The 27,691-nt window shown below is 37.1% G+C and overlaps 1 protein-coding gene across 7 annotated transcripts in view; it reads left to right on the top strand.

Moving 5' to 3' along the window:
* Positions 1-27,691, top strand: part of cacna1ea (calcium channel, voltage-dependent, R type, alpha 1E subunit a) — a 185,371-nt gene that overhangs the window by 28,489 nt on the left and 129,191 nt on the right. For all 7 annotated transcript variants that reach the window (XM_073868041.1, XM_073868045.1, XM_073868048.1 and 4 more), the window contains exon 2: positions 10,028-10,526. In XM_073868041.1, the coding sequence (XP_073724142.1) occupies positions 10,054-10,526 (473 nt within the window). In that variant the 5' untranslated portion in view covers positions 10,028-10,053. The remainder of the gene's footprint in view (positions 1-10,027; positions 10,527-27,691) is intronic.

Genomic DNA, 27,691 nt, shown 5'->3' with positions numbered 1-27,691 from the left:
ATATTTAAGAGTTTATAAGCAGAGAAAAAATATAGATAGCACTGGTGGCCGGTGACTTCTTTTTCCGAGGGCTCGATGCGAAGTTCGTCACAACATGTATGTAGACCGTCATGTGTGTATTTTTTTTTCAAAATATGTGTTCTGTGCGTTGAGTGATCCTATGTGCATCACATGTCTTGTCAAAATAAGTGCCTGCCGCAGATGCGTCTAAAGGGTTTATGTTTAAAGTTTAAAGTAAAGTTTATATATATTTGTAGAAGAACATTTCCCTGGAAGTCATTATATGAAACTGAAAAATGCTGGTGGGCAACTTTTCAAAAAATGGCTGCACTGCAAAAAATGATTTTCATGAAAAACAATTCTTAGTATTTTTGCATTTGTTTTAGATGGTTTTAAGATGCTTTTTTGATGAGCAAAACCACCCAAGAAAGTCTAGTTTTAAGACCAAAAATATCAAATTTAAGTTATTTTGTGCATAAAACAAGCAAAAAAATCTTGCCAATGGGGTAAGCAAATTTTTCTTGAATTTAGTGTTTAAGAAAAATTTCCACGATTCTTTGCTTTTGAGACTTCCTGAAACGTCAATTGATGTCGCAGATATATCTGCATAGTTATGCCGTCTCACAGTTTGATAACAATATCACATTGGCATTTGTTTGGACATGTTTTGTTCAGACGTGCTTCGAGCTCATTTACAGAGCTCTCCAGCGGTTTTCTTATCAGTGTGAAGGAAATGGACCCATCACACCAATAATTAACTGACAGTTTGCAATGGAAACCTATCTTGGCCTGTTGTTGTACAAATGCATTTTTATTTTTCAAACACCCTTCTTCCTTTTCTATTCATTCATGCACAGTTGCTCAAGAGTCTAATTATGGCCCATCGCTGAAACTTGGCACGGGCAGGTGTGTATTTCTCTCTGAATCATTATTAGGCAGCTGCAATAAATCGCCCTTCTTCCGAATCAATATGTGCCCCTTCATTAACTCACCATGGCTATTGGCTAAGGCCACATAGAGTAACAATGGGGCTAAAATGAAGTCCATGGATGAACCTGAACCAGTGTTTTTGAATGAAGGTGTGTGAATTCAGATTATGATTATCATGCCATGTTCCTGTAGCTTACTTGGTACAGTGCTTTGAAATCACTTTGAATTGAAGCGTCACCAAATGCAAAACTGTAAATGTAAATGCATGCATGCTATATCATTAGGTTAATAATATCTACATTTTAAAACCAATGAGTTTGGCTTTTTTCCCAGTTACCAAAGACTAGAATGATACCATGTTTCACCCCAATTAGTTCATGAGATGATGTTGGATGTCGGCCATGGTAAATATAGTCTAAATACGAACACTTCTGCATCCTCCCTCTACAGTCATCTGCCCCAGTTTCAGCTGGGGTGTAATAAGCTGCCACAACATTTCTGTGTAGATTTACACGATGAAATGCAAGATTTGTTTGTATTTTTCAGTCACATTGTTTTATTTGGTCAGGCTTACTAATTAATGCCCTGTCAGCTCTTGCTTCATGCTGTCTACAAATTAACAAATGGGTAAATAATTTGTTATCCTGCAAACAAGATGCGGCGTAAAGCTACTTTGTGTGAAACCACACAGCTTCATTGGAGGATAGATTATTTGAAAAGTGTTATAAAGAGTCTTAGCAGCAATGGACATTTTTTAGTTTCCCAAAGAACCTGGCAGTCAAAGGTTTATAATGGATCTCTTTTTTTGGGGTAACACTTTATTTTAATGGTCCAATTTAGACATTTTTATAATAATAAATAACTTTGCAACTACTTGTCAACTAGCAATCTTCAGGGGCCAGTTGTTCAAAAAGTTTAATCTGGATCAAAATTATCCAGATTTGGAAATCCCATGTTTTGCTATCCAGGATCAGGTAAACCATCTCACTTTTGTCCTGGTTTTTCAAAGCAAATTTGGATTGGATCACCCTGAACCAAATACACACTTTTTCAGATTAGCAAATCTGGATTAAATGGGATCACATGTCAATGTTGAATATTAGCTATGTAAGAAAGAGCAGGTAGTTTGGTTTGTATGGGGTCACTAAGTGTTTTTACTTGAAAAGACAATAAAATAAAAAATAAGGGAAAGTTGTGTTGTTTTAATTTAACATTCAGTCTGTTCTTCTTGTTTTTTTTTTTTTTTAAAGTTATAAAGAGGTTAAATGTCCGGTATTTTACATTTGTAAAAATGCTGGTTGTTAAAACTTTTTGACTGTTTGGTTTCTGATGGTTGTGATTTAATGAATATACTGTAAAGTGCCAAATGACAGTTAAAGGTTACTTTTGTTAAAATTAAATTTTGGTTTGCTATTGTCTGCTGTATGAGGGATTTATTTGGACTTTTTTTTCTCAATTGACTGGAAGGCTTTAGGGTGTTTTTACATATAGTTAATTTTAAAAGAACCAAACCCAGTTCACTTAAAGTGAACCAGAAAAGGAACTAGCCGAATGTGACCTCAGTCCTTTTGGTGTTCACTATATAGTGGACTCTAATGAGGACCCAGTTCTTTTTTTAGTCCTCTTCAAAACTGAAGTGATCTCAGACCCTTTCTTGTTCACATCACAACTTCATACGAACTCAGACCCCAGCTTTCTGTGCAGCAGTTAATTTTGATACAATGTCAAAACCACGGAACGGACCGGGACCTCATTGATTTCACATATCTAAAAGAAATCGAACCACAAAAGAAAGAACCCAAAAGCGAACCGTACTCAGACCACCAGACGTGGTCTGAGTTCGGTTCCCTTTTAGGTCCTTTTAGGGGGGTCTGAGATCACTTGGTTTGTTCACATATACACCCTGAACTGCTCTGAGAGCGTTTGGAGGGCTCAAACGAACTAGGTGTGAAAACACCCTTAGTCCCAGACTAAAATGCATGTTTAAGTTGCCTTTATTTAAAAACACCTTGCACTGACATATCATATATCAGTGCCATTGTTTTGTCTCAAGATGCACACCAGTATTGTTTTTTTGTAAGGTTTGTTTGTAAAAACTATGTAAATATCTTAAAATAACTAAGGCCTAGTCCTGGATTAAGGACTAGGACTGGCAATTGCAATTGCTAATGTCTTTATAAATAGTTGCTATACGTTTTCTTCGATTATCAGACATTTAGTATGATACATAGCAGGTGTCATATTGAACAAGACATGCCTTTCCATCTTACATGAGATGATCCATAAGAGGAAAAAAATAAGAGTGGAAGTTTTACATTTCATAATGAATTTGCAGTACACTCTCAGAAAAAGTTACAAAAGTTGTCACCGGGGTGTAACCTTTTTTAAAAAGTAAGCTTTAAAAGGTACGGTCCCGACGTCTTTAAGTTGTAGCCAGATCATTACAATAAAAGCTATATTAGCAGAATTTACAAAACCATAAGCTAAGCTTATGTTAGTTTCTCAACAGCAGGGCACCAGTCGTGGAGAAAATATACCAACATCATTTGTTTTGCCAGCACTGAGGCACATAGATCATATTAGCAGGGTCAGCAAGCATCAGTAGTATGTGATAATGTAGTCTCTATATTAGTCATGACCTGTTTTTTTGTCAGCCAGCTGGTGATAAATGTAATAGAGATGATCTAGTTCACAGAAAATATCCTGTTTTGCTGTGTGGATCATTGGGATGCAGGTGGCTTTCCTTGGAAATAACTCCCTGAAATATTTTTTAGGTGATGTCATTAATAAAAAAAATCAATCAAATGCCTTAAAGAATGCACTTTTATGTTGTGTTGATGCATTTATTGAAACAGGAAAATTGGGACATTTCAGCCAAGAGAGAGAGAGAGAGAGACATAAATTTGGAAACACTTGTTTATACAGAAGCAATATTTTAGTTTGTTCAGATGAGAAAGACTGTAGATTTTCTAAAAGAATATTTTGACAACTTTAAAGGTGTACAGTACCATATATTACTTCAAATAGACGTAAACTAAAAGTAGGCTAACAGAAAAAATGTGGGATGTTTTATGTGTTGTGATTTCAACTAGTCAGCATTTCCCCAACGATTGGACTGAACTTAAATTACTCTGAAGGCAAGAATAATTTGGTAATCCTACACAAATCTCTCGAGTATTTTGGCACCACATTTTTCAAATAACCCAGTATTTGTTTAGTCAGATTTATATGCGATGTCAATACGGAGAAGTATTAATTCCAGAATGAATAGTTTCTTAGTATTTAAAAGGCTCTTTTGCTTGATCTGTGGGCTTAACTGGGATTTTATTGGAATTTAATGTGTTTATACGCTGCATAATTGATTGCCTCATTAGGTTAATACGACCTGTTGTGATTTTAAAAGATTATCACTGTTCCAGATTTATTTATAGGCAACACATAAAACACATTTTAGGAATAGCCTTTCATGAATGAGAGTCAAAGGAAAATATGTCATTAAGTTAGATGTGTGTTTGACAATAAAGAGCTTAGAAAAGTTATTTCCCTTCTGCAACTATTCGATTATTAAAGGGATAGTTCCAGGGCCGCATTAAGAGCTCACTGGGCCCCGGGGCTATGAATTACTGCAGCCCCCCCCCCCCAACACCACTTTAGGTCACCAACTACAGAGAGAACACATTTTTCTAAAACACTGCTGAAGTTGTTTTACATAAATATAATCTAGAATAATTCAGAATAACAGTTGCACGAAAAAAGCTGTTACATTAACACTAACCTGTAAACATGACTTGCTAATAGCGAATATAGGGGTGGGCGATGAGCTAAATGTTTTATCATACGAGTAATTTTATTTAACAATAATGATATACTTCACAGTCAAGTTATATTACTTTTAATATGAATTTTTTCATATGGAAATTTAATGACACTAACATTTCAGAATTCTTTTGACCAATTTCCATATCACAAAAAAATAATAGTCACTTAAGAAAATAATTTCAAGCTTACTGATGACAAGAGTTACAAATAACAATAGAACAAAGGCACACAAGAAATCGACCTACTTGAAAAACTTAAAGCACTGAATAATATTATATTGTGTAAAGTAATCAAATATACAGTACCTATCTTTCACTATAAATTCAACATTCATTCTTATTTATTTTACAAAAGTGATTCAGTCAATGGCAGTAAACTACTTTATTTCTGATGTTTGATTTATTTATTTATTTATATTTATTTAATGTTTATTTGACAGGGACAAATGGATAAAACATTGCTTTATAAAAAATACAAAGTAGATTCCATGCATACAGGTTTATAGCCAAGACTAATTTGCAACCCCTGTCCCTGGTTAGGCTTGTAAGGTTAAAACAGAGATTACAGAGTATTGAAGCACAAATTTATAGCTATTAAAATATATACAATAAATACATCAAATAAGATGTGGGCTTAAATAGATGTAGTAGTCACTATAACACAGAATCTAAACAAATTTATACATTAAGTTGTAGCCCGTATAATCAGCGTTCACAAAGTTGTTTCAGTTTTAGCCATTACTTTAAATGTGTATTAAAAACCTTGAGTCCTTTCAGTGTTTTAATTTCTGATGTTAAAGCATTCCACCATTTTATGCCATTTTAAAGTGATGTCTGACCAAATGTTGTTCTACGTTTTGCGACTATACAGCCTATACAGTGCGGCGCGGCTTTTTATATTGCTAAGCAACCACCGAGTAAGCTGTCTTGTCAATCAAATATTTTCGCGTGAGCGCTCTTTTACTGTTAACTGTCATATTAGCAGAAACTTTAAAAATAGGACGCTTGCTCTGACCTTGTTTGAGGGTGTGAGGTGCACAAAGACGCAGGAAAAAGTGAGCGAGTGGAGTCCGGTTCTTCAAAGCCCTTGTAAGCTTCCCTTACCACAACCTAAGGCCCGCCTCTCCCCTCATTCGATTGGACAATGCGCCCGACGCGAATGACGTCGGGCGCTTCTCCGCTCTCAGCACTTCTTCAAAAGCGCGTGCTGCGACTGGCGGCAAAAACCTAATTTGTAGGGGGCGTGGTAAGGCTTTGGCAATCAGATGTCTAGTAGCAGTCAATCTGCTTCACAGCCAATCACGGGCCCCCTACTTGTTCGGGCCCCGGGGCTTTAGCCCCGCCTAGCCCTATGGTTAATGCGGCCCTGGATAGTTCACAAAGGAAGAAATTTCAAGGAATGTTTATAACTAATCCGACCAGAAGCCCTATTGGCTTCCATCAACCTGGGGTGCGTTTCCCAAAAGCATCGTTAATGAACATCGTAAGTTCCATCGTTACTAACATCGTTCAAACGAACATTCGCAAACTGCATCGCTAACTTGTGTCGTTGGAACGACAGCTCTTGATCTGTCGTTAGAAGCATCGGTTCTTGTTATTATCATATTTAGACTTACGTTGATCATGCTTTTGAACAAAATAAGCAAGAAACATGCAGTACAATGTATATCCCATCATTCTAAATATATTAAAAATTTATTAGGTTTGTAAACAGAATTAAAGCGCTCCATTTGAAACTGTGCATGTGCGAAGTCCTATGATCTTTAAAGGCGGAGTCCACGATGTTTGAAAGCCAATGTTGATATTTGAAATCACCTAAACAAACACACCCCTACCCCAATAGAATCTGGACCTTCTGTTGATAGACCCGCCCCACACATACGCAACCCGGCAACGATGTCGGTTAGTAGACACGCTCCTTACTGCTGATTGGCTATAAGTGTGTTTTGGTAGTCGGCCCATCTCCTTTTCCAAAGCGTTTTTCAAACATCGTGGACTCCGCCTTTAAGACCCTGGGGAATCCCTGGGAGGAGTGACGTAAGAGGGAACTTGCGCGTGAATTAAAGGTGTAGCGGAAGATTTTCTCGAATTTTAGAAAAGAACCGCCTTCTCCACTTTTTAAAAAATGCAATTGCGCAACACTCCTGATTGACAACTAGGAGGACCAATAGTCTTGATGATCCACCCGGAAAAAGAAAATCCTCCGCAATTCCTTTAAATATCTTTAAAATAAACAACAGATAACTAAATCACGATAACAAATCACAAGTCTTATCAATACAGGGATCTTCCGATACAATATATGTTTTTTACAGCAATAATCTGACATTAAATCGATTTGCACAGATTAATTAGTACTTCACCTCCCACGTGACATCATCAACTTTGTTGTTAAACCAACATTGTTCAAACGACAAATGTGTAACAAAGTTACTATGCTTTCGTGAAACAGTCATGAGTAGCTAGGTCGTTTCTCCAACGATGCATCGTACTATGGTCGCTCAGCAACGAGTTACGTTGTTGTTTGGGAAACGCACACCTGATCTCACAAATATCCGTGTCATTGTCACGGATCTCCGCATTTTTCTGTGTCCGTGCCACTGACTTTCTTTTTTGTGTCAGTTTCACGTATTGGTTACTCAATTGTTTTTCCTATTTTTAAACCATTGTCACTTGGGTTTGGGGTTAGATTTGGGGTTTGGGTTTGGATGTCACTTTAAATGATTAGTCCATTTCTTAAAAAAAAAATCCAGATAATTTACTCACCACCATCCAAAATGTTGATGTCTTTCTTTGTTCAGTTGAGAAGAAATTATGTTTTTTTTTGAGGAAAACATTCCAGGATTTTTCTCATTTTATTGGACTTTAATGGACCCCAACACTTAACAGTTTTAATGCAGTTTTAAATGACACTAAATGATCCCAACCGAGGCATAAGGGTCTTATCTAGCGAAACTAGGGCTGTCAATAGATTAAAATATTTAATCGCAATTAATCGCATGATTTCATGAGTTAACTCGCGATTAATCGCAAATTAATCGCACATTTTTATCTGTTCTAAATTTACCTAAATGTAACACTTTTTAAGTTTTTTATGCTCTAATCAGCCTGGATTTGGATAATATATATGCTATATGCAAATGTATGTCTACAACAGCCTGTTTACATTTTCAGCAGAACCATCAGCCATAGTTTTATAAATGTTTTTGCCTTTTAGAAGATTTCTGTTTGCTGCTGCATCATTTGTGACCTGTGCTGGCAAATTGAGTTGGGATGAGCAAATTTTCAAAAATTTGTCATTTATATTTTAACATTCTCTATTTAAAAACTTCAAAACAATTGGAACAACTGTTGTAATCTGACAAAGCATGACAGAACTATACCTGTTAACGCAGAGCAAAAACAATATCAATATATGTTTTTCTTTTATTGTTTAATTTTGACATTGAGACAGACAGACAGACCACTTGGACTGTAGGATAATGCAAGGGTTTAATATAATGACACAACAGATACTTTTCCTTAACAGTTAACCAAACATTCACTTCAGATATAACAGATTATAGGTCATACCTGCGTGAATTCTTGTCAAAACAGATATTTTTTAAACTGTAATTTTGTGTTGTCTATATATATCAGGGTCACGCACTCGCGTGTTTGTGTGCATGCGCTTCAGACGTCTGCGTCAGACATCGCTTTTGAGCCTTGTCACTCTTAATAACTCTTTTAACATCAATCAGATCCCGAACTTTATCTCTCTTAATAATTATTTTAACATCAAGAAAGTCCTGCAGTCTATTTTCGATAATTTCTGAATGCTTTAAAAACGAAACTAAAAAGTGAAAGAAGACGCATCTTTGCTTTATATGGAGTTGGGACGGTACACCTCACAGAAAACGTGCAGATAAAGAAAACTGCGCGTGCAGAAAACGTGCATTTTAGATGTTTAATGACCATTTAGAGCATTGGATTGGCTAGACGAGAGCTTAATGTTCTTATTTTTATGAAAAGCTCCGACTCATCTAGACAGCGCCGGTCACTTGCTGCGTCTCAATTCATCCAGCTGTGGGTCAAACAGAAATTGTGTGTTTCTTTAATCGCGCGTTAATAAAATTGGTGCCGTTAAAATTAATTTGCGTTAACGCGTTATTAACGCGTTTATTTTGACAGCCCTAAGCGAAACGATTGTCATTTTTGGCAAAAAAAAAAAATCTGCACTTTAAAACCACAACTTCTCTTGTTTCTCCGGCTGTGTTGAACCGGTGCGACCTCACGTAATTGCGTAATGATGTAGAAAAGTCACGTGTTACATATATGAAACACACATTTGCGGACCATTTTAAACAATAAACTGACACAAAGACATTAATTAGTATCATTCGACATCGTCACAACGGTTCTCTTTCTCCACACTTGTAAACACTAGGGCGTAGTTTAACATACGTTATCCGTGACCTCTTGACGTGATGATGTTTTCGTGAGGTCGCGCTGGCGCGTCACATGACCGGAGGAAGATGAGAAGTTGTGGCTTAAAAGTGCATATTTTTTATTTTTCTTGCCAAAAATGACAATCATTTCCCTAGATAAGACCCTTATGCCTCGTTTGGGATCGTTTAAAGTCATTTGAAACTGCAATTTTAAACTGAATTAAAACTGTTAAGTGTTGGGGTCCATTAAAGTCCATTAAAATGAGAAAAATCCTGGAATGTTTTCCTCAAAAAACATAATTTCTTCTTGAAAGAAATACATCAACATTTTGGATGACATGATGGTGGGTAAATTATCTGGATTTTTTTAAAGAAAATGGACTAATCTTTTAACTATTGGTTTATACAAATTTTTTCTGGATTTTTAAACATTTGTCGCCTGACGTGAGGGTTGGGTTTGGGCTAGGATGTCATTTTATGTAACAGAAAGTTGTTCTAACCCCAAACCCAAGCGACAATGGTAAGAAAATAAGAAAAACAATTGAGTAACCAATACGTGAAACTGACACGGAAAAGAAAGTGTGTGACAATGGCACGGATAAATGAGCAAAATATTCTGTGACTATTACATGGAAGTCAAGAACAAATACATTTAGGTTTGTTACAACATGAGATTGAGTAAATGATGAAAGAATTTACATTTTTGGGTGAACTTCCGCTTAAATATTATAGTAAATGGAAGTGTTTTATTGGAAATCTTCCATTGCATATGACCTCAAGAGCACTAAACATTTTGAAATAATCAAAAAGAATAACAGGTTGTTTTAATATTTCTTTTCTCTCTCTAAACAGAACGATGCTGAGAGTCTGGCTTCAGAATGTTGGAATTGGGCACCTGTTCGGACAGCGCTCAGAGCCTTTCTGACCGCAATGCCCTGGCAGTGCCATCTTTCCGTCAGGGGAGGTTCGGGGGGAGCCCACCTTCACGATGTTTCCTCCGCCAGCCGCAGGACCCGGAGGTCTGGCACAAGCATCGTGGAGCACTGGAGGACGGTTCCCCTGCCTGCTCGCTGCTGGAGCCCCAAAGCCTGGCTGACAACTTCATGTCTAATGCATCCAGTTTCGACACCCTTTACATACCCCACACACATCAGATGGGTCTGCCGCCCTCCTCCCTGGATCTGGCGGGGTCGTGCGAGGGAGCTGCCGCGTTGGGTCTTGACCCGATTGCTGTTAGCCCGAATATCATTAAACGACGCAGGGGAGGGCTCATCGAACAACGGGACATCATTAGAGCACACCAGGCACACAAGATTCAGAGCACCCCACAGGCCCGACGGAAAGAATGGGAGTAAGTTGCACGTGCATTCACACAGCATGCAGTTTAAATAAGATGTGCTTGCATTTTCTATGTTTGGTGGCTGTTACTGATAATAGAGTTTAAGAGAATCAAGAGGTGAGGTTTCTATTTGTTGCATCTAAAGTTTGAAAAAAATATTTCAGGTTATTATTCTTTTAAGCTCATATTTGCATTCTTGTAGCTGACGTAGTAGAAATTAACGCTAACAAAGCAGTGGTCAAGTTGTATGTATCCAATGGTGTGAGTTATAGGGATGATCCCATCAGGATTTTTGAAGCCAATACTGACTACCTATTTCTTATCATCATGATTGGGCAATACGGATCCCTGTATTGATGACAGCCAAAGAAAAGAAGTGCTCTGATGACAGAAACTTTTTTCAGATAAAGTGATACCACAGATGTTGCTTTGGATATACAGTATTGTATGTATATGTATATTATAAATTTATTAGAGAATCAGCTAAATAAGCACCACAAATATTCATTTAAAGGTGCCAAAAATGCATATGCTAAATAGTTTTATGATATCTACATAGAAGGTTTGTGGCTTTATTAAGTGCAAAAAATATCCAGAGACCGTTTTACATGTCCATTTACAAACCTAGGATTTACCTTAGTATGAAATGGTCTATGTTTACCTTATTTGAAAGGGTCATGAATAATAATTCGGAGCTCTGCTCTGATTGGCTGTTTCTCAGAGCAGCTCCTTTTTAGTAACTCTGCGTGTGTGTAAACAGACTTTGGGCCCTATCATACACCCGGCGCAATGCGCGACGCAAGTGTCTTTTGCTAGTTTCAATCCTGCGCAATTATCATTTTCACATTTAGCTGCACGTTGTTTAAATAGCAAATGCATTGCGCCCAGTGTTGCGCCCATGGGCGTTCTGGTCTGAAAACAAGGTGTGTTCAGGCGCATTGTTGGCGCGTTGCTATTTTGAGGCGACTAAAATTGACTACACCATTGACCAACTAAAACCTAGTCTAAAGTCTAAAGTCAATGGCGCAATATTGTTTTTGTTATTTAATGAGTGCGTTAGAAATATGCGCCTACAAATGGGACATATCACATGGATGCGCAGCAGCACAAAAACGCTTTTAAATATGAAAAATTAAAGGATTGAATGTAAAAGATTATTATTGAGTCTCTTGGACATAAATGAGGACCGATTATGAGACGTTAGAAGGCGTAAAGGGCTGCTTCACCTGTAGCCTGGTAAGTAAATAAATGCTTCACTTTAAACAAAAACATTTAAATAAATGTTTTTTAAATGCTTTCCCACAGATTTATTATATATGATGACTTTGTACCTATGCTGAGATGAGAAACATTTTAAGTAATGCTTTTAAAAAAAACATGGCGCTGTCCGAGTGCTGAAACGGCTCTCCGCACGTTTGTAAATTCTTTATTTCTTGTTTGTATTTTTAGAGTACAAACCTTTTCTTGCAAAATAGTTTATGAGATTACAATGATTATGTAGGATATTAATACATTTACAGCAATTTAAAGCCTGCTATTTTTACTTCCATGACTAAAAGAAAACGGCTTTTAAAGGTCTTAATCAAAAAAATAACAATTTCAATACAAGTGAAAACAACACAATTATTTTACATTAATTTTAAATTGGGGGTCTTCTTCCTCCGCTTAGTTTTTCAGTTTACAAAGTCTGTCATCTAAATAGGGATTAGACATAGCGCCAGCGCAACTGGCTTTTAAAGGGGATGAGAGCTGAGACTCTCATCGGTTTATTGCACGTTACGCCCAAAACACACTCATTATGAGAATAGGAACAACCATTTTCGACCGTGCGCTCGGCGCACAAACCATTTTTCCAGGTGTTAAATTAGCAAAAATGAAATCGAACACACCCGTTTAGACCGAGCGGCGTACGCTTTAGACAATGCGCTTAGATTGTTAAAATAGGGCCCCTTATGTTTGAGACTTTATCAGAAAAAGATATGGAATTTGACGAATAATCAATTGTTTGAAGATTGTTAATGAGTGCTAAGTTTTTTTATGTATGGACCTGCAAAACGTAACTGTTACGTCAATAGTAGAACTTCAGCCTTAATGCTATCGCATTAACTAGCATATAGTGCTAACTCAGCAGTCACAACTTTGTTTTTAGCATTGTAATAACATTGTTCTTAATTTAATGTATAATTTAATGTTGGGTGCCTACATCCGACTGTAACGGCTTTAAAAACATGGCTTATGCAAAACACCTTTAAAACAAAAAGTACAAAAATTAATTGAAACATTTCGACCCATAAATAAACAAAATTAAGTTGCTACTACTTGGCTAATTTGTATGACTTAGTACAACATGAATCAAAGAAAAACATATAATTATTAAAAATAAAACAACAATGATACCATATCAGTATGTTTCCATGCTGATAGGGTTTTTAATACAGCACTTGAGGTTTCAAGCAAGTAGGGAATGGATAGAAATATGTGATTGTATTTGTATTATGTTTTATTGATGATTCATATAGGCCTATGACACACCGTGTCTCCAGCCTCAGCATCGTTCACTGCACATTTTGACATCATGAGGACCTGAACTCTAAGTGCGGCTTTGACAGATTTTCAACCGTAGAGAAAACCAGGCAGAAATAAAAAGCAGCTCTCAATTTTAAACAGTTTCTGTGAGCATACTTATTAGCTATTGGTGCTTTATATATCACATGTCATAACACTGGGAATTATAGGTATTCATTAAAAGGGTTTCTCTACACTTGCGTAAGTTAAAGAAGTACGTTTAAATAGAAGAATAGAGATGAGAAAAGAATAGAAAGTTATATTTTCTCTATAGAAATGTAACAAATGTAATGTTTAATATTAATTTTAAACCAAACACAGTACATACAGTAATTTTAAGTTTAATTTTACTAGATCACAATTTTTTACCCGTTTTTCTTTGTAATGACAACCACTTGACTACATGATCTGTTACCAAACATACATTTGCAAAACAAAACATTTAAAACAGTACAGTACATTCTTAATATCAATTTAGTATTGAGATTTACCTTTTTTTTCCATTTATGGACTTATCAGCTGCTTATATGGGCTTTGCTGTTCACCAGAATATATTTTAATGATGCAGGGAAAAAAGTTAATTTTTACACTGATACTTAAATAGCACCTATTTCATTGCTAAAAAACTAAGTTATTTAGTGTATTTGGTATAATACAATATGTTTGCGTGGTTTACGGTTAAAAAAAATTTTTTTCCATACCGTACATTTTTGTAGCTCCAGATTTCAGATCTCTTCCTGAAAGCACGGATTAAAAAAGATCTGTGTCTCTGATTGGCCATCTAATCTGAATACCTCTGACAGCCTGTTAGGCCTACTAGAACTATGCATTATAGTTAGAAAAAGTAGATTTTCATAATATCCGAATTTTAATTTTTTTCGGGACTCAATGTTAAATACATGTCTGACTGTTGAAACGAACCAAAAGAAAAGCAAAGCAAGAAAATCGCATTCATGACAATTTAAAGTGATTTTATTTCCGTTACACCATTGCCTACAATGACGCTGATGCGGGGTTCCCCTGTTTCAAGATGGCGGCTCTATTTGACGCATTCGGTCCAATGAACTGCCGTAGGCGACATCTAGTGTACATATCTATGACAGGCTGTGAGTCCAAGCGGGAGGAATTATGATAATGTCGGTCTTTACTACATCATAAATCCCAGGAAGTAAACTGTTGCCTACAATCCGTGTGTTTGTTGTAGTCCAAGAAAAGAGATTTATGTTGGAGACGATAATTCGCGTCATTATTTACTTTGGGGTTTGTACCTTTTGCATATCGTTAACATGTACTAATACACACTTACACACCAAAGGACATGTACAATCTGACCATTGGTGCTCTTTAATAAAGGTTTTTGTTTTTAAAGGGGACATGTCATGAAAATCAGACTTTTTCCATTTTTAAGTGCTGTAATTGGGTCCCCTGTGCTTCTACCAACCCTGAAAACATGAACAACCCATTAACTTAGTTTTGGTAACCATTCTCTGCAAGCATGTGAAAAAAAATAGGTAATTGAAATTTGTCTCCCCTTGTGATGTCAGAAGGGTATCATTTAATAATAATACTGCCCTTTAAAGTGCCCACTTTATGACTGCTTTTTCACAAGTTAAATAGGTGTATGAGTTCCATAAAGCATGTTTCAAAAGTTGTTTGCTCGAAATAGCTTGTAGGAAAAGATTGTTACCCATCTCTAGTAGCCTCCATTTCAGTGCATTTCAGATTGTGCCGTTTTGAGCTAGTCATTACATATTTATGAGCTGCTGCTCCTTTGATCACGCCCCACTACTAACGTCATGTGCCCGTGCGCATGCTCAGTGGTATCGTGAGTGGTACAGGCCATACTGTGTTATTATTGTTAACGGTTTATGTTGCCAACAGACAAATCAAGCAGAAAAGTATCACTAATAAGTACACTACAGGAGAAGAAACTCATCATGACACACAAAGATTCCAGAGAAAATTGTGATGTAGCAGTTTCAACAATGCTAACATATGCCCATTATAAAACATTTTCAAAGCATTATTTTCGCAAATGACAGAAATTTAGACCCGGCGGGGGATGTATACTGCTTGTGGGCCGGGTGCTAACTGCTAGAAGCTAGCGGGAGGTCCGGACCGTAAAGTTAAAGGAGTCTCGGGGGTACTTTGGCCTCGTCAGAAAAGCCAGGTTGGTAAGGCCCGGTCTCGGTTAGTTTGGCAAAACACTTTTAGTTTGGCAAAACACTATTACTTAGTTCATGTAGAATTGTAAAATAAAGCCATTAAATATTTTTTTTTACTTTCGAAACCACGCTGCAAACTATCTAGCCTGCAAAAAATATCTATATATATCCAACTATCTACAAACAATAACATGTATATATAAAAGGTATAATTTACGGGATTAGCATCAATGTATGATCTCTGTTTTGAGATACAGATGCTCTAGCATCATAAATGTAGTTTGTGACAGAAGATGACAACATGCAAAATATAACGTGACTTCTTATCTTTTGTGTTTGACATAACGATCGCGAATCGAATCCAGTCCATTTCAGATGTGTGAATAATCCATGAAAGTCCAATAAAATACATTCAATGACCATTTTTGTCCACACAAATGCGTATAATCCGTGAAAGCTAAGTACATAGTCTGTTGTTTACCTGTATCAGAAACCTGTATCTCACTCAAAACAGCATGGATGGATTTTTTTCCAAGTTTGTATGCGTGTGAAAAATTACACCCCAAATCCCAGAAAAAGTGAGTTTTTCATAATATGGGCACTTTAATCTGCACTGTCCAACCACGGCACTGCAATTTAGTGCAGAGATCAGCTCATTTGCATTTAAAAGGACACCTATAATGTGGGAATTTGTACATGTTCTAATAAATTATCTATATACACTATATGGTATTTTGAGCTAGAACTTTACATAAGTACTCTGAGGACACCAAAGATTTATTTTACATCTTTAAAAAAGTCTTGTGAAATGTCCACTTTAATATACAGATCCGAATGTTACAGATGCCACAGATGCCTCTACCAAATGGTTCCAAAGATTTTTATGTAACAGTCAGTGAACAAAACTTTGAACAGGTCAAGTCACAAATCCTAGTGAGACCATACGTAAAGTTATTACACATATTGTTTAGTGTAGATGTTTATGGATTTTTTCAGCATTGATATATACGTTCATTAATAGAGTGTTGCTAACCTTGTTGCGTAATTTCTCTTGGGCCAGAGCTGTCAGTATGTGTAGAAGTGGTTTTTCTGAAGTAAATGTGTAATGAGAGAGCGGAAGGGTTGGGTCCTGCAGCGTTGGAGCATTGCACTCCTGAAATGATTACCTCTCATTTGGCTTTAAACGCAGTATGAGGGGGTGGAGGTACAATGACCGCACCACACCTTGGACACACACACAACCACACACACACACACACAAACACACACACACACACACACACACACACACACACACACACACACACACACACACACACACACACACACACACACACATAGGCTCTATACATTCAATTACATAGAATAATGCCATTAAGGACATCAGAAAAAGAGTATAATATCGAAATTTATGGGGGTGAATGTGTTCCTGTAGCTCACTTAGGGTAAAGCATTGTGTTAGCAACAAAACAATCATGGGTGCCAAATGCGTAAATAAATGATGTAATTAAATTTTGCTTTATATAATAAAAGCAATAGACATCTAATGGTATGTGGTCATTTAAATAGAGTTGGTAAATGCGTATGCGGGTTTTGAATAATTTTGCCAGCTTGTTACTTTAAAAAATCAGAGCATAATAGATTTATTAATCAAATGTCTTTGACAGATTAATTTGTTAGCCTGATGGGACAGCGATTAATGTATTTGTACGTTCTGTCTTAATGACCTTCTCTATTCACATATAACAGCTCACAGAAATAAAACAGACTTTCAATCCCACAGACAAGTGCATTTTCAGATTCTCACATTCTTTAATATCTAACCTCATGGGTGGTATAGCCTTGCAGTTAAATCAAACGCTTCTGGGTTCAAACCTCAGGAAAATTATACCTCTAGTTCATGTTCCTTGACAGTATATGGTCCGAAATTTCCATTCAGAGAGGGATTTTCTGTACCAGTGCAGAATGAAACTTTCACCTAAAGCTGTTCGTGAGTATAGTAGCTGTCATCAATCTCGCTTTCTCTTTAATTAAGGGTTTTCAGTGTCTTGTGTATTGTATATGTACATATTGTACAGTATGTGCCAAGGTTTTATGCCTACTTATTATACACTCACCTAAAGGATTATTAGGAACAACTGTTGAATTTCTCATTAATGCAATTATCTAATCAACCAATGGCAGTTGCTTCAATGCATTTAGGGGTGTGGTCCTGGTCTAGACAATCTCCTGAACTCCAAACTGAATGTCAGAATGGGAAAAAAGGTGATTTAAGCAATTTTGAGCGTGGCATGGTTGTTGGTGTCAGACGGGCCGGTCTGAGTATTTCACAATCTGCTCGGTTACTGGGATTTTCACGCACAACCATTTCTAGGGTTTACAAAGAATGGTGTGAAAAGGAAAAAACATCATGATGCGGGAGTCCTTTCGGCGAAAATGCGTTGTTGATGCTAGAGGTCAGAGGAGAATGAGCCGACTGATTCAAGCTGATAGAAGAGCAACTTTGACTGAAATAACCACTCATTACAACCGAGGTATGCAGCAAAGCATTTGTGAAGCCACAACACGCACAACCTTGAGGCGGATGGGCTACAACAGCAGAAGACCCCAACGGGTACCACTCATGTCCACTACAAATAGGAAAAAGAGGCTACAATTGGCACGAGATCACCAAAATTGGACAGTTGAAGACTGGAAAAATGTTGCCTGGTCTGATGAGTCTCGATTTCTGTTGAGACATATTCAGATGGTAGACTCAGAATTTGGCGTAAACTGAATGAGAACATGGATCCATCATGCCTTGTTACCACTGTGCAGGCTGGTGGTGGTAGTGTAATGGTGTGGAGAATGTTTTCTTGGCACACTTTAGGCCCCTTAGTGCCAATTGGGCATCGTTTAAATGCCACGGCCTACCTGAGCATTGTTTCTGACCATGTCCATCCCTTTATGACCACCATGTACCCATCCTCTGATGGCACTTTCAGCAGGATAATGCACCATGTCACAAAGCTTGAATCATTTCAAATTGGTTTCTTGAACATGACAATGAGTTCACTGTACAAAAATGGCCCCCACAGTCACCAGATCGCAATCCAATAGAGCATCTTGGGACGTGGTGAAACGGGAGCTTCGTGGCCTGGATGTGCATCCCACAAATCTCCATTATCCTATCAATATGGGCCAACATTTCTAAAGAATGCTTTCAGCACCTTGTTGAATCAATGCCGCGTAGAATTAAGGCAGTTCTGAAGGCAAAAGGGGGTCAAACACAGTATTAGTATGGTGTTCCTAATAATCCTTTAGGTGAATGTAAATAAGAATCATGTTCCATAAAGATATTTTGTAAATTTCCTACCATAAATATTGTATAGACGGTTTCAGCAGTAACAACATAAACAAGCGGCTTTCGTTGTCAACACATAACTTCCGGTAAACTCCGCTAAGAAAAAATAACAACAAAGTCCTTTTAAAGTAGTTCATTTATATAACAGGCAAAATAAACAACACGTATTACATAGGAAACCAAAACATTTGTTATTTTCGACGATGTATTTGTTTAAGGGTTCAGTTTAGCAACTAGTCAGACCATTAAAAAACTGAAACCAGAAGTAAAGTTCGGACCACATTTCAATTACCAAATTTTTCACATGCTTGCTGGGTTGATCTTTTTCACATTTTCTAGGTTGATAAGCACTGGGGACCCAATAATAGCACTTAAAAATGGAAAAGGTCAGATTTTCATATATCTCTTTAAATTCTTATCCTTCATAAAAGCAGACACATTTGGCAAACAATTTAAGGTATAAATTTTTAATCAGCATGTGTGTTCCCTGGGTTCAACTTCAAGCCCATGACCTTTTGCGCTGTGAACGCAAAGCTCTACCGCTGAGGTCTACAAGAGCACACTTAGATGTTTGTCACAAAAAAATAGGCCACTAACTAGTTTAATATCCCATCATTTGGCTACACACTAATGCAGAGCAGCTAATAGGAGGAAAAAGAAACACGCAATCTGAGAGCTTAGTCATACAGTTTCCTGTCTCACATTCAGCTTTCTGTAATTATTCACGGACAGACGCTAGACTTCAACCTGATTAAATGAGGGTGTATTGTGTAACAGCATGTGTGTGTAAATGTGCTTTGTGACTGCGTAGGAGTTTCTGGCTTTGTCTTACCTGTCTGCTGTTTAACAATAATACGGTCACTGTCACAAACGCACAACCTCGTGTGTCACTTCTTACACAAGCCGAGACAATCACGTCTCATGGGGGGCTGTCATTGAGGCTTCTCTATGGATGCGTAATGGTTTGTTTATGTTGGCTGATTAAGCGCGGCTGGGATCATCCTTTGGATGACGCTAGACAAAAGCAGCGGTGCGGTCGGGAGCGACACAATGTTTTCGTCTCTCGGCTGAGTTCACTATTTAAAGTGGTGCATGTCATCGACATCGCCATGGAAACCTCGTCACTGATTGAGCCGAAATTGCGGAGGAAACTCTTGAAAAGTGGTCGAAACAGATGCTCGAGTTGCTCATCTCTGTTGGCTCCATTTAAGAATGAATTAAACCTCTTGTTGAAAGGGACTTTTAACCTTTTTTCTGTGAAGCATGGTCAGGTTTCAACAAACTTCGGTTAGGACTTTTTCAACATACTGTATGCTAGACAGCATGGCTCAACGCAATAATGCCACGATTCAAAACTTCCCTCGTCTCATTTGCTTATGAAGACTTGATACACTGCAAAAAATGATTTTCAAGAAAAACTTTTCTTAGTAGTTTTGTCTTGTTTTCAGTAAAATAAAATTCCTGTATTAAGGTGCTTTTTCTTAATGAGCAAAACGACCCAAGAAAATACGTCAAGTTTTTAGACGAAAAATATCAAATTTAAGTGAATGTGTGCATAAAACAAGCAAAATGGTCCGCAAATGTGCGTTTCATATATGTAAGGCTGGCCCATCACAGGACCGGACCTAGACGAGAAGTTGTGGTTTGAAACGATTGTCATTTTTGACAAGAAAAATAAAAAATATGCACTTTTAAACCACAACTTCTCGTCTAGGTCCGGTCCTGTGATGCGCCACCGTGACCTAATGTAAATGCATAGTGACGTAGAGAGGTCACGTGTTACAAATATGCAACGCACATTTGCGGACCATTTTAAACAATAAACTGACACAAAGACATTAATTAGTATCATTCCACATACAACAATGCGGAACAGTCCTCTTTCTCAACACTTGTAAACACTGGGGCGGAGTTTCGCGTTCGTCCTCTGTGACCTCTTCACGTGATGACGTATTACGTGAGGTCACGCTGGCGCATCACAGGACCGGAGATAGATGTGAAGTTGTGGTTTAAAGTGCATATTTTTTATTTTTCTTGTCAAAAATGGCAATCGTTTCGCTAGATAAATCCCTTATGCCTCGTTTGGGATCGTTTAGAGTCCCTTGAAACTCCGTTGAAAAAAACTGTTAAGTGTTGAGTTAAGTATTAAGTGTTGGGCTCTATTAAAGTCCATTAAAATTAGAAAAATCCTGCAATGTTTTCCTCGAAAAACATAATTTCTTCTCCACTGAACAAAGAAAGACATCAACATTTTGGATGACATGGTGGTGAGTAAATTATCTGGATTTTTTTAAAGAAAATTGACTAATCCTTTAACTTTGGACTCTGCAATTGGAACAGTACTGGAATTGAGATGTATTGTATAAAAATGCAAACATTTCTATGCAGGGTGGGCAGGAGCTGCTCGAAGCTCAGAAAGTGCAAATGACAGACGGCCCTATATTTAGATATTCATGACATATTGTTACACGCGTATGCTTTCATGACATGCTGTAGCTGCACAGATACAAAACCAGTGGTGCAGAAACAAGGGGGCTGGTTGTGATGTCACTATACTGGGCTCATAAATATTTTTGTGTGCAGACTGACATCACTGATGTTTCATGCTGATGCTATACATGGCATTATCTACATTAAAGGGTTAGTTCACCCCTGAAAAAAAATATTTAAAATTTTTTAATTAGTCACCCTTATATCCACATCCGTAAGACCTTTGTAATTTAATCTAACTGTATCTATAAAACCTACTCATTCCCTATTCATTTAATCACTTCTGGAGACCACAGGTGTAATCTGTTTTAGTTCTGTTAAAGGAATATTCATTTTTTTTTTAAGATGAAGACAGCGAAGCGCCACAGGCAATTTCGTTTCACACGTCACAACCACGACTCCATGGCAGACCTCCATCTTCACATCAATGAACAGCACTGGTTCCTATCAGAGGTTCACAATACAAGGACAATACAGAACCAGTGTGAGTTTTTCATGAATGTTTGTGTTTGTTTTTTCTATCAATGTCAGCGAGCACATCTACTGTATATTAGCATGGGATAAGTTTAACTTAAAGGAATATTCAATTTTCTTAAAAGAAAAATCCAGATAATTTACTCACCACCATGTCATCCAAAATGTTGATGTCTTTCTTTGTTCAGTCCAGAAGAAATTATGTTTTTTGAGAAAAACATTGCAGGATTTTTCTCATTTTAATGGACTTTAATAGAGCCCAACATTTAATACTTAACTCAACACTTAACATTTTTTTCAACAGAGTTTCAAAGGAATATAAACAATCGCAAACGAGGCATAAGGGTCTTATCTAGTGACACGATTGTCATTTTTGACAAGAAAGGTAAAAAAGATGCTCTTTTAAACCACAACTTTTCGTCTAAGTGCGGTCCAGCGCGACCTAACGTAAATGCGTAGTGACGTAGGGAGGTCACGTGTTACATATATAAAACGCACATTTGCGGACCATTGTAAACAATAAACTGACACAAAGACATTGATTAGTATCAGTTGACATACAACAACGTAGGAACGTCCTCTTTCAACACACTTGTAAACACTGGGGCGGAGTTTCGCGTTCGTCCTCTGTGACCTCTTGACGTCATGACGTATTGCGTGGGGTCATGCGCTGGCGCATCACGACCGGATCTAGACAACAAGTTGTGGTTTAAAAGTGCATATTTTTTATTTTTCTTTGTCAAAAATGACAATCGTTTTGCTAGATAAGACCCTTATGCCTCATTTGGGATTGTTAATAATTATATAATTATTAATTATTTATTAATAATAAAATAATCCCATGCTAATATACAGTAGATGTGCTCGCTGACATTGATAGAAAAAACAAACACAAACATTCATGAAAAACTCACACTGGTTCTGTATTGTCCTTGTATTGTGAACCTCTGATAGGAACCAGTGCTGTTCATTGATGTGAAGATGGAGGTCTGCCATGGAGTCGTGGTTGTGACGTGTGAAACGAAATTGCCTGTGGCGCTTCGCTGTCTTCATCTCTCATCATCATACTACGCTCTGACAAACAGCAGAAATTCACCAAGCAGTTCGTGTAGCTCTTATGACTAAATCTCTTTTCTGTGTGGAAACAAAACATCTATGCTGGGTTTCAAATATCCACCAAAGTGGTGTGATGGTTTTCAAGGAGTTAGAGTTTATATATTTTTCATTCTTATTAGATTGTGTTCCCCGTCATCTTTTTAGTGTCAAATTTTAGTTTTATTTTATTTTCTTTCAGGCCCTTAGAATCTTTCTGCGGCTTTTAAGCATCCATTCACATCACACAGGCTAGTGTTGTAGTCAAGACCACCTAAACCCCAGAGTATATTGCAGGACTTTTGCCCTCCTATAAGATCATTTACACTGTGCGACATGGATCGTTTAAACTCGGGTACAAAAGGCTTGTAGACTGTACAATGATGACAGGGAAGCTTCGTTGGCTGCATCACACATTAGCGTAACATCACCAGCATGCGCTCGTGGTAAACAAATACAAGCGCGCAGGTTGTAGCAGCAAACACACTGTGCGGTGATCATGCCGAATTTCTGACACTGGGAAAACGGCCGTCTTTGAACCTCTCTTATTGTACGACATACTGTAGGACCACCGATGAAGAGACACGATCACAGAAATCGCGACGATTGTTTCACGATGGCAATCTTTCGTCTGGGATAGCCAATAATCGTGCAGTGTATCCCGGGCTTAAGACAAGACCAAGAACAGTGGCTGGTTGCATAAACATAGCCGTGAAGTTAAGACTGCATCTTAAGAATAAGTCTGACTAACTACCAATTAGTTAGGGCTAATCAGTCTTATTATTTGAATTTAAATTAGACCAAGCGACCTTTCTATGTAACATACTTAAAACAGTTATGTTCAGTCTTGAAGAAAAAATTAATGATTTACTAGTTTGAGAAGTTTATGCAACTGGCCACTGATTTTGTTGTAAATTAATTAAATTAAATTAAATTAAATTAAATTAAATTAAATTAAATTAAATTAAATTAAATTAAATTAAATTAAATTAAATTAAATTAAATTAAATTAAATTAAATTAAATTAAATTAAATTAAATTAAATTAAATTAATAATAACATAAATAAATAAAATGAAATAAAATGAAATAAAATAATATAAAATATAAAATGAAAAATAAAAATAAAAAATTTAATAAAAAATTAATAATAAAATAAATATAAAATAAATTTCCTTTTTTTAAACCAAACAAATGCATAACAAATACTAAAAAGCTATTATGAATTTGTTTAGACCCATTTCATCACCAAAATAAAGCAAAACTTAATTTTTTCCAAAATGCACTTTACATACATATTAACTTCTTGTTAATGTTTGTAATGTTCACATTTGCATTTGTATGTTTGTAATCACATTTGCGATCATGCTTATATTCATACAAAACAGCGCTACTGCCTTTTATGATATTGTTTAATTATATCAGATGATAAGTAAAATATAAAAAATAAGATCTCATACAAGTACTTTTTCAAGTTTTCTTGAATTAATATAGGCAATAATTAGCTGATTTTTACAAAAAAAATAAAAACCCCATTAATTTCTGACTCGGCACAACAGTAAAAAAAAGTCTAATAAGAAATGGGTTTTTTATTGGATATTAGGAAAGCTGACCTCTTGTCACATTAAGGATGATAACAAAACAGTCAGATAATGCATATGCAATTTAGTGATGCCCAAAATAATACAAATAATATTTGAAATAAAAGACCAAGTGTGGTCAAGATCGAAACAAGACCATCAAAAACTGGTATTGAGACCGATCTTGAGTACTACAACACTAACACAGGAGCCTTGACTTTGCTGTCAGTACTGTTGACATCAGACAGAAATGGTCAGAGACATTTTTAATAATGGACTTCAGCATCCATAATGAAATACACCTGCCTCTAATTCATCATGATGTCCTGAAGCTAAACTCATCCAAGAGCAAGATTGGACACACAGCTGATATAAACTGTTTTTTAATCAGGGAAGGAAGTTATGAGTTATGAAATGTGTTGACATAGAAAATCAAGCTGTCTTAAAAGATCAAAGTATACTGAATTTGATTCCTTATAATATGACCTTTTTAGTCATGTGTCTAAATCTAGATTGGGCTGTCATGATACCAGTAACAGATATTTACATGTTACATAACAGACCTGTATTGCATGACATAATTTCAGATTATTTCACACGAGGTCAGGTCTCCAGAGTGCATTAAATTATGACTCCATGGGCATTTTTATCTCCCAACGAAATTTAAGCCGTATTTAAAAGTGTTTCACCTCAAATTGTTCTGTTCAGCCTATAAATGTTACACTCTCGACAATCAGGGAGTTGAAATGTCAGAGTTGTTTCTCAAAGCTGAATAATTTATGATGACATGTTGAAAAGGCCTATTTATCAGGCCGGTCTGAAGCATACTGTACGTCAGTCACAAAAGGAGGAGGAGTAAAAATGAAGAATAATGTATCGTAATGCAAAAGCACAATCTCTTATTTGTCAATGTGTAAATGCAGCTTGATGCACCAAGCGGCGGTCGTCCAGAGTGCAACACTGATGCATTACTGCCATATGATACATGAGTTTGAATGATTTTGGTATTGATATACTACACTGAAGACTGAAGTAAAAATATAACCTTGATATCTTTAATATTGACTAAGGTGAAAGATTAAAATGAAAGTGCAATTAACGGTTGAAATCAAAACAATAATTTATTTATTGAAGCACATTTACTTTCTAAGTAAGCTACAATATAGAGTAGGGGTGAGCGGGGCATAAACTAACGCGGGGTTAATTGTAACGCAGCTACTTTACATATTTATACAGGTCCGAGCAATCTGTGCTTTTGGTCTTTATGTCTTACTGTCAGAAGATGATCTCCTGTGAATTTGTGAAACGTTTTTTTTTCGATTTCTTTATTAATCGTCATAATTGTCACAATTTATTAGACAATTATCAGTCAGCCAAATTTCATAATCGTGACAGCCCTACATGTACCTTTGAAGTACTAATATGCACTTTTTGGGTACAAAGGTGTACCTTTTTGAAAGGGTACTGTCCCAGTGACAACTTTTGTACCTTTATTTCTGAGAGTGTACTTGTTGATTTTATTTTATTTTACTTGTTGATATGTTTTAATATTCTATAAAATGTTAACATATGTGAACCAAGCCAAGCTAATATGAAAATATGTAATAAATAAATATTACAGTTGAGACTATTAATAGAATGTGCTTTGGGGCACCACATTGGAGACCCCTCCTAGATAAGGTGCACCCATAAGTGTATGGCTAATTTGTATATCATAATAAACTTTAGTTATTTAAATAATTAATATTTGCACACATGGAATTTTTTTATTGCCCAAATGTGTGCAATATACACTCTAATTTGACCCATAATGGGTAAATATTGGACAGAACACATGCTGGGTTCAAAATTGGTTATTTTAATCCAACTGCTGGGTTATTATACCCCATAATTGCATAACAACAACCCAACATTAGGTCATTTTTAACCCAGCACGTGTTCTGCCCATTATGGGTCAAAAATAACCCAGCCATTTTTAGAGTATAGTTTCCACTGCAGGTGGGGAACTGGTTCACACCTGCTTCCTAAAAAGCTTTATTTGGAATCAGGCGGGAAGCGTGAATATGTTTTATTTTAGGGCTTTTGTAAGCAAGGCGAAACCAGAGCAAGCCAACACACTGACCTTCTGAATAGAAAACCATTACACAATTACGAAATGTAGAATTTTCTTCAGTTTTCCTGCCGCCAGTGCTTTGACACAACATCTGCTGCTGAGCAAGATATGAAGGTCGCTTGATTTTATTTTTTGTTAGTCTTTTTTAATTTTTTAACCTTAAAGTCGAGTTTGCTTGATATCCCAACGCTATCTCACGATAATTCATACATATTTTACGGATTGGCTAATTCAAATTAATTCATACGACCACATTCGTAAGTTCTGTTACGATTTGCCTGCCCTCCCTGCTGAAAAAACCCAGCATACCAGCAAGACCAGCATATGTTGTGTTTTGGTGCTGGTTTGCTAGTGAACACCAGCTAAACCAGCATCAAACCAGCATCAGCACCAGCATTAGCACCAGGTAAACCAGCACCAAACCAGCATTAGCACCAGCATCCCATGCTGGTCATACCAGCATATGTTGTGTTTTGGTGCTGGTATGCTGGTGACCACCAGCTAAACCATCATAGACCAGCATAATTCCCTTGCTGGTCCATGCTGGTTTGATGCTGTTTTTTTCAGCAGGGCTTGACCCCTGTGACGTTGGAGTTAGGGTTCTGTTTCGTTGTTCTTATTTTCATGAAAATCATACGATTTTGCACAATTAACTTCATATAAATTAATACTAAGTATTGGTTTATAAAAAAAAAGATACATGACTTAGGGGCCAGTCACACCAAAAGCGTTTATGGCAGGTGCAGGCGCCTTTTTTGAATGATATTCTATGGGCAGGGCGCGTTTGCGCGCCGTTTATGCGTGCCGAGCGCCTTGCGGTTTTTTGCCGCCTGCCGCGCACGCGTTTTTGAAGGAGCGCTGACGGCGCATTCACACGGGGCGTATAAGCGTTAACGCTTAACGGAAGGCTTGTCTGAAGAGAGGCCAACAGCCAATCACAGTGGCCGCTACACATGCTCTGTTCTTCCATAAACGTAATTGGCTGGCTCTGTCTAGGTAATTTACATAAGGCGATCTGATTGGCACGGCAACGGCACTGACGCGGCGCCGACGGATCCACAATTCAGTTCGGCAATGCATGACGTCACCCATTTTAAGTGAATGGGTGATGGCTGGATTTAAAGTGCATGACATCACTTTTAATGGGTGATGTCATGCGTTGCCGAACTGAATTGTGGATCCGTCGGCGCTGCGTCAGTGCCGTTGCTCGCGACAGAAGTTGAATATTTCTCAACTTTTCAAGCAGCAACGCGTGCGTCAGCCAATCAGATTGCCTTATGCAAATTACCTAGACAGAGCCAGCCAATTACGTTTATGGAAGAACGGAGCATGTGTAGCGGCCACTGTGATTTGCTG

The sequence above is a fragment of the Misgurnus anguillicaudatus genome, chromosome 5 (genome assembly GCF_027580225.2).
Source record: "Misgurnus anguillicaudatus chromosome 5, ASM2758022v2, whole genome shotgun sequence".
In the NCBI taxonomy this organism is placed as follows: domain Eukaryota; kingdom Metazoa; phylum Chordata; class Actinopteri; order Cypriniformes; family Cobitidae; genus Misgurnus; species Misgurnus anguillicaudatus.
This window is presented reverse-complemented; position numbering and strand designations above follow the sequence as displayed.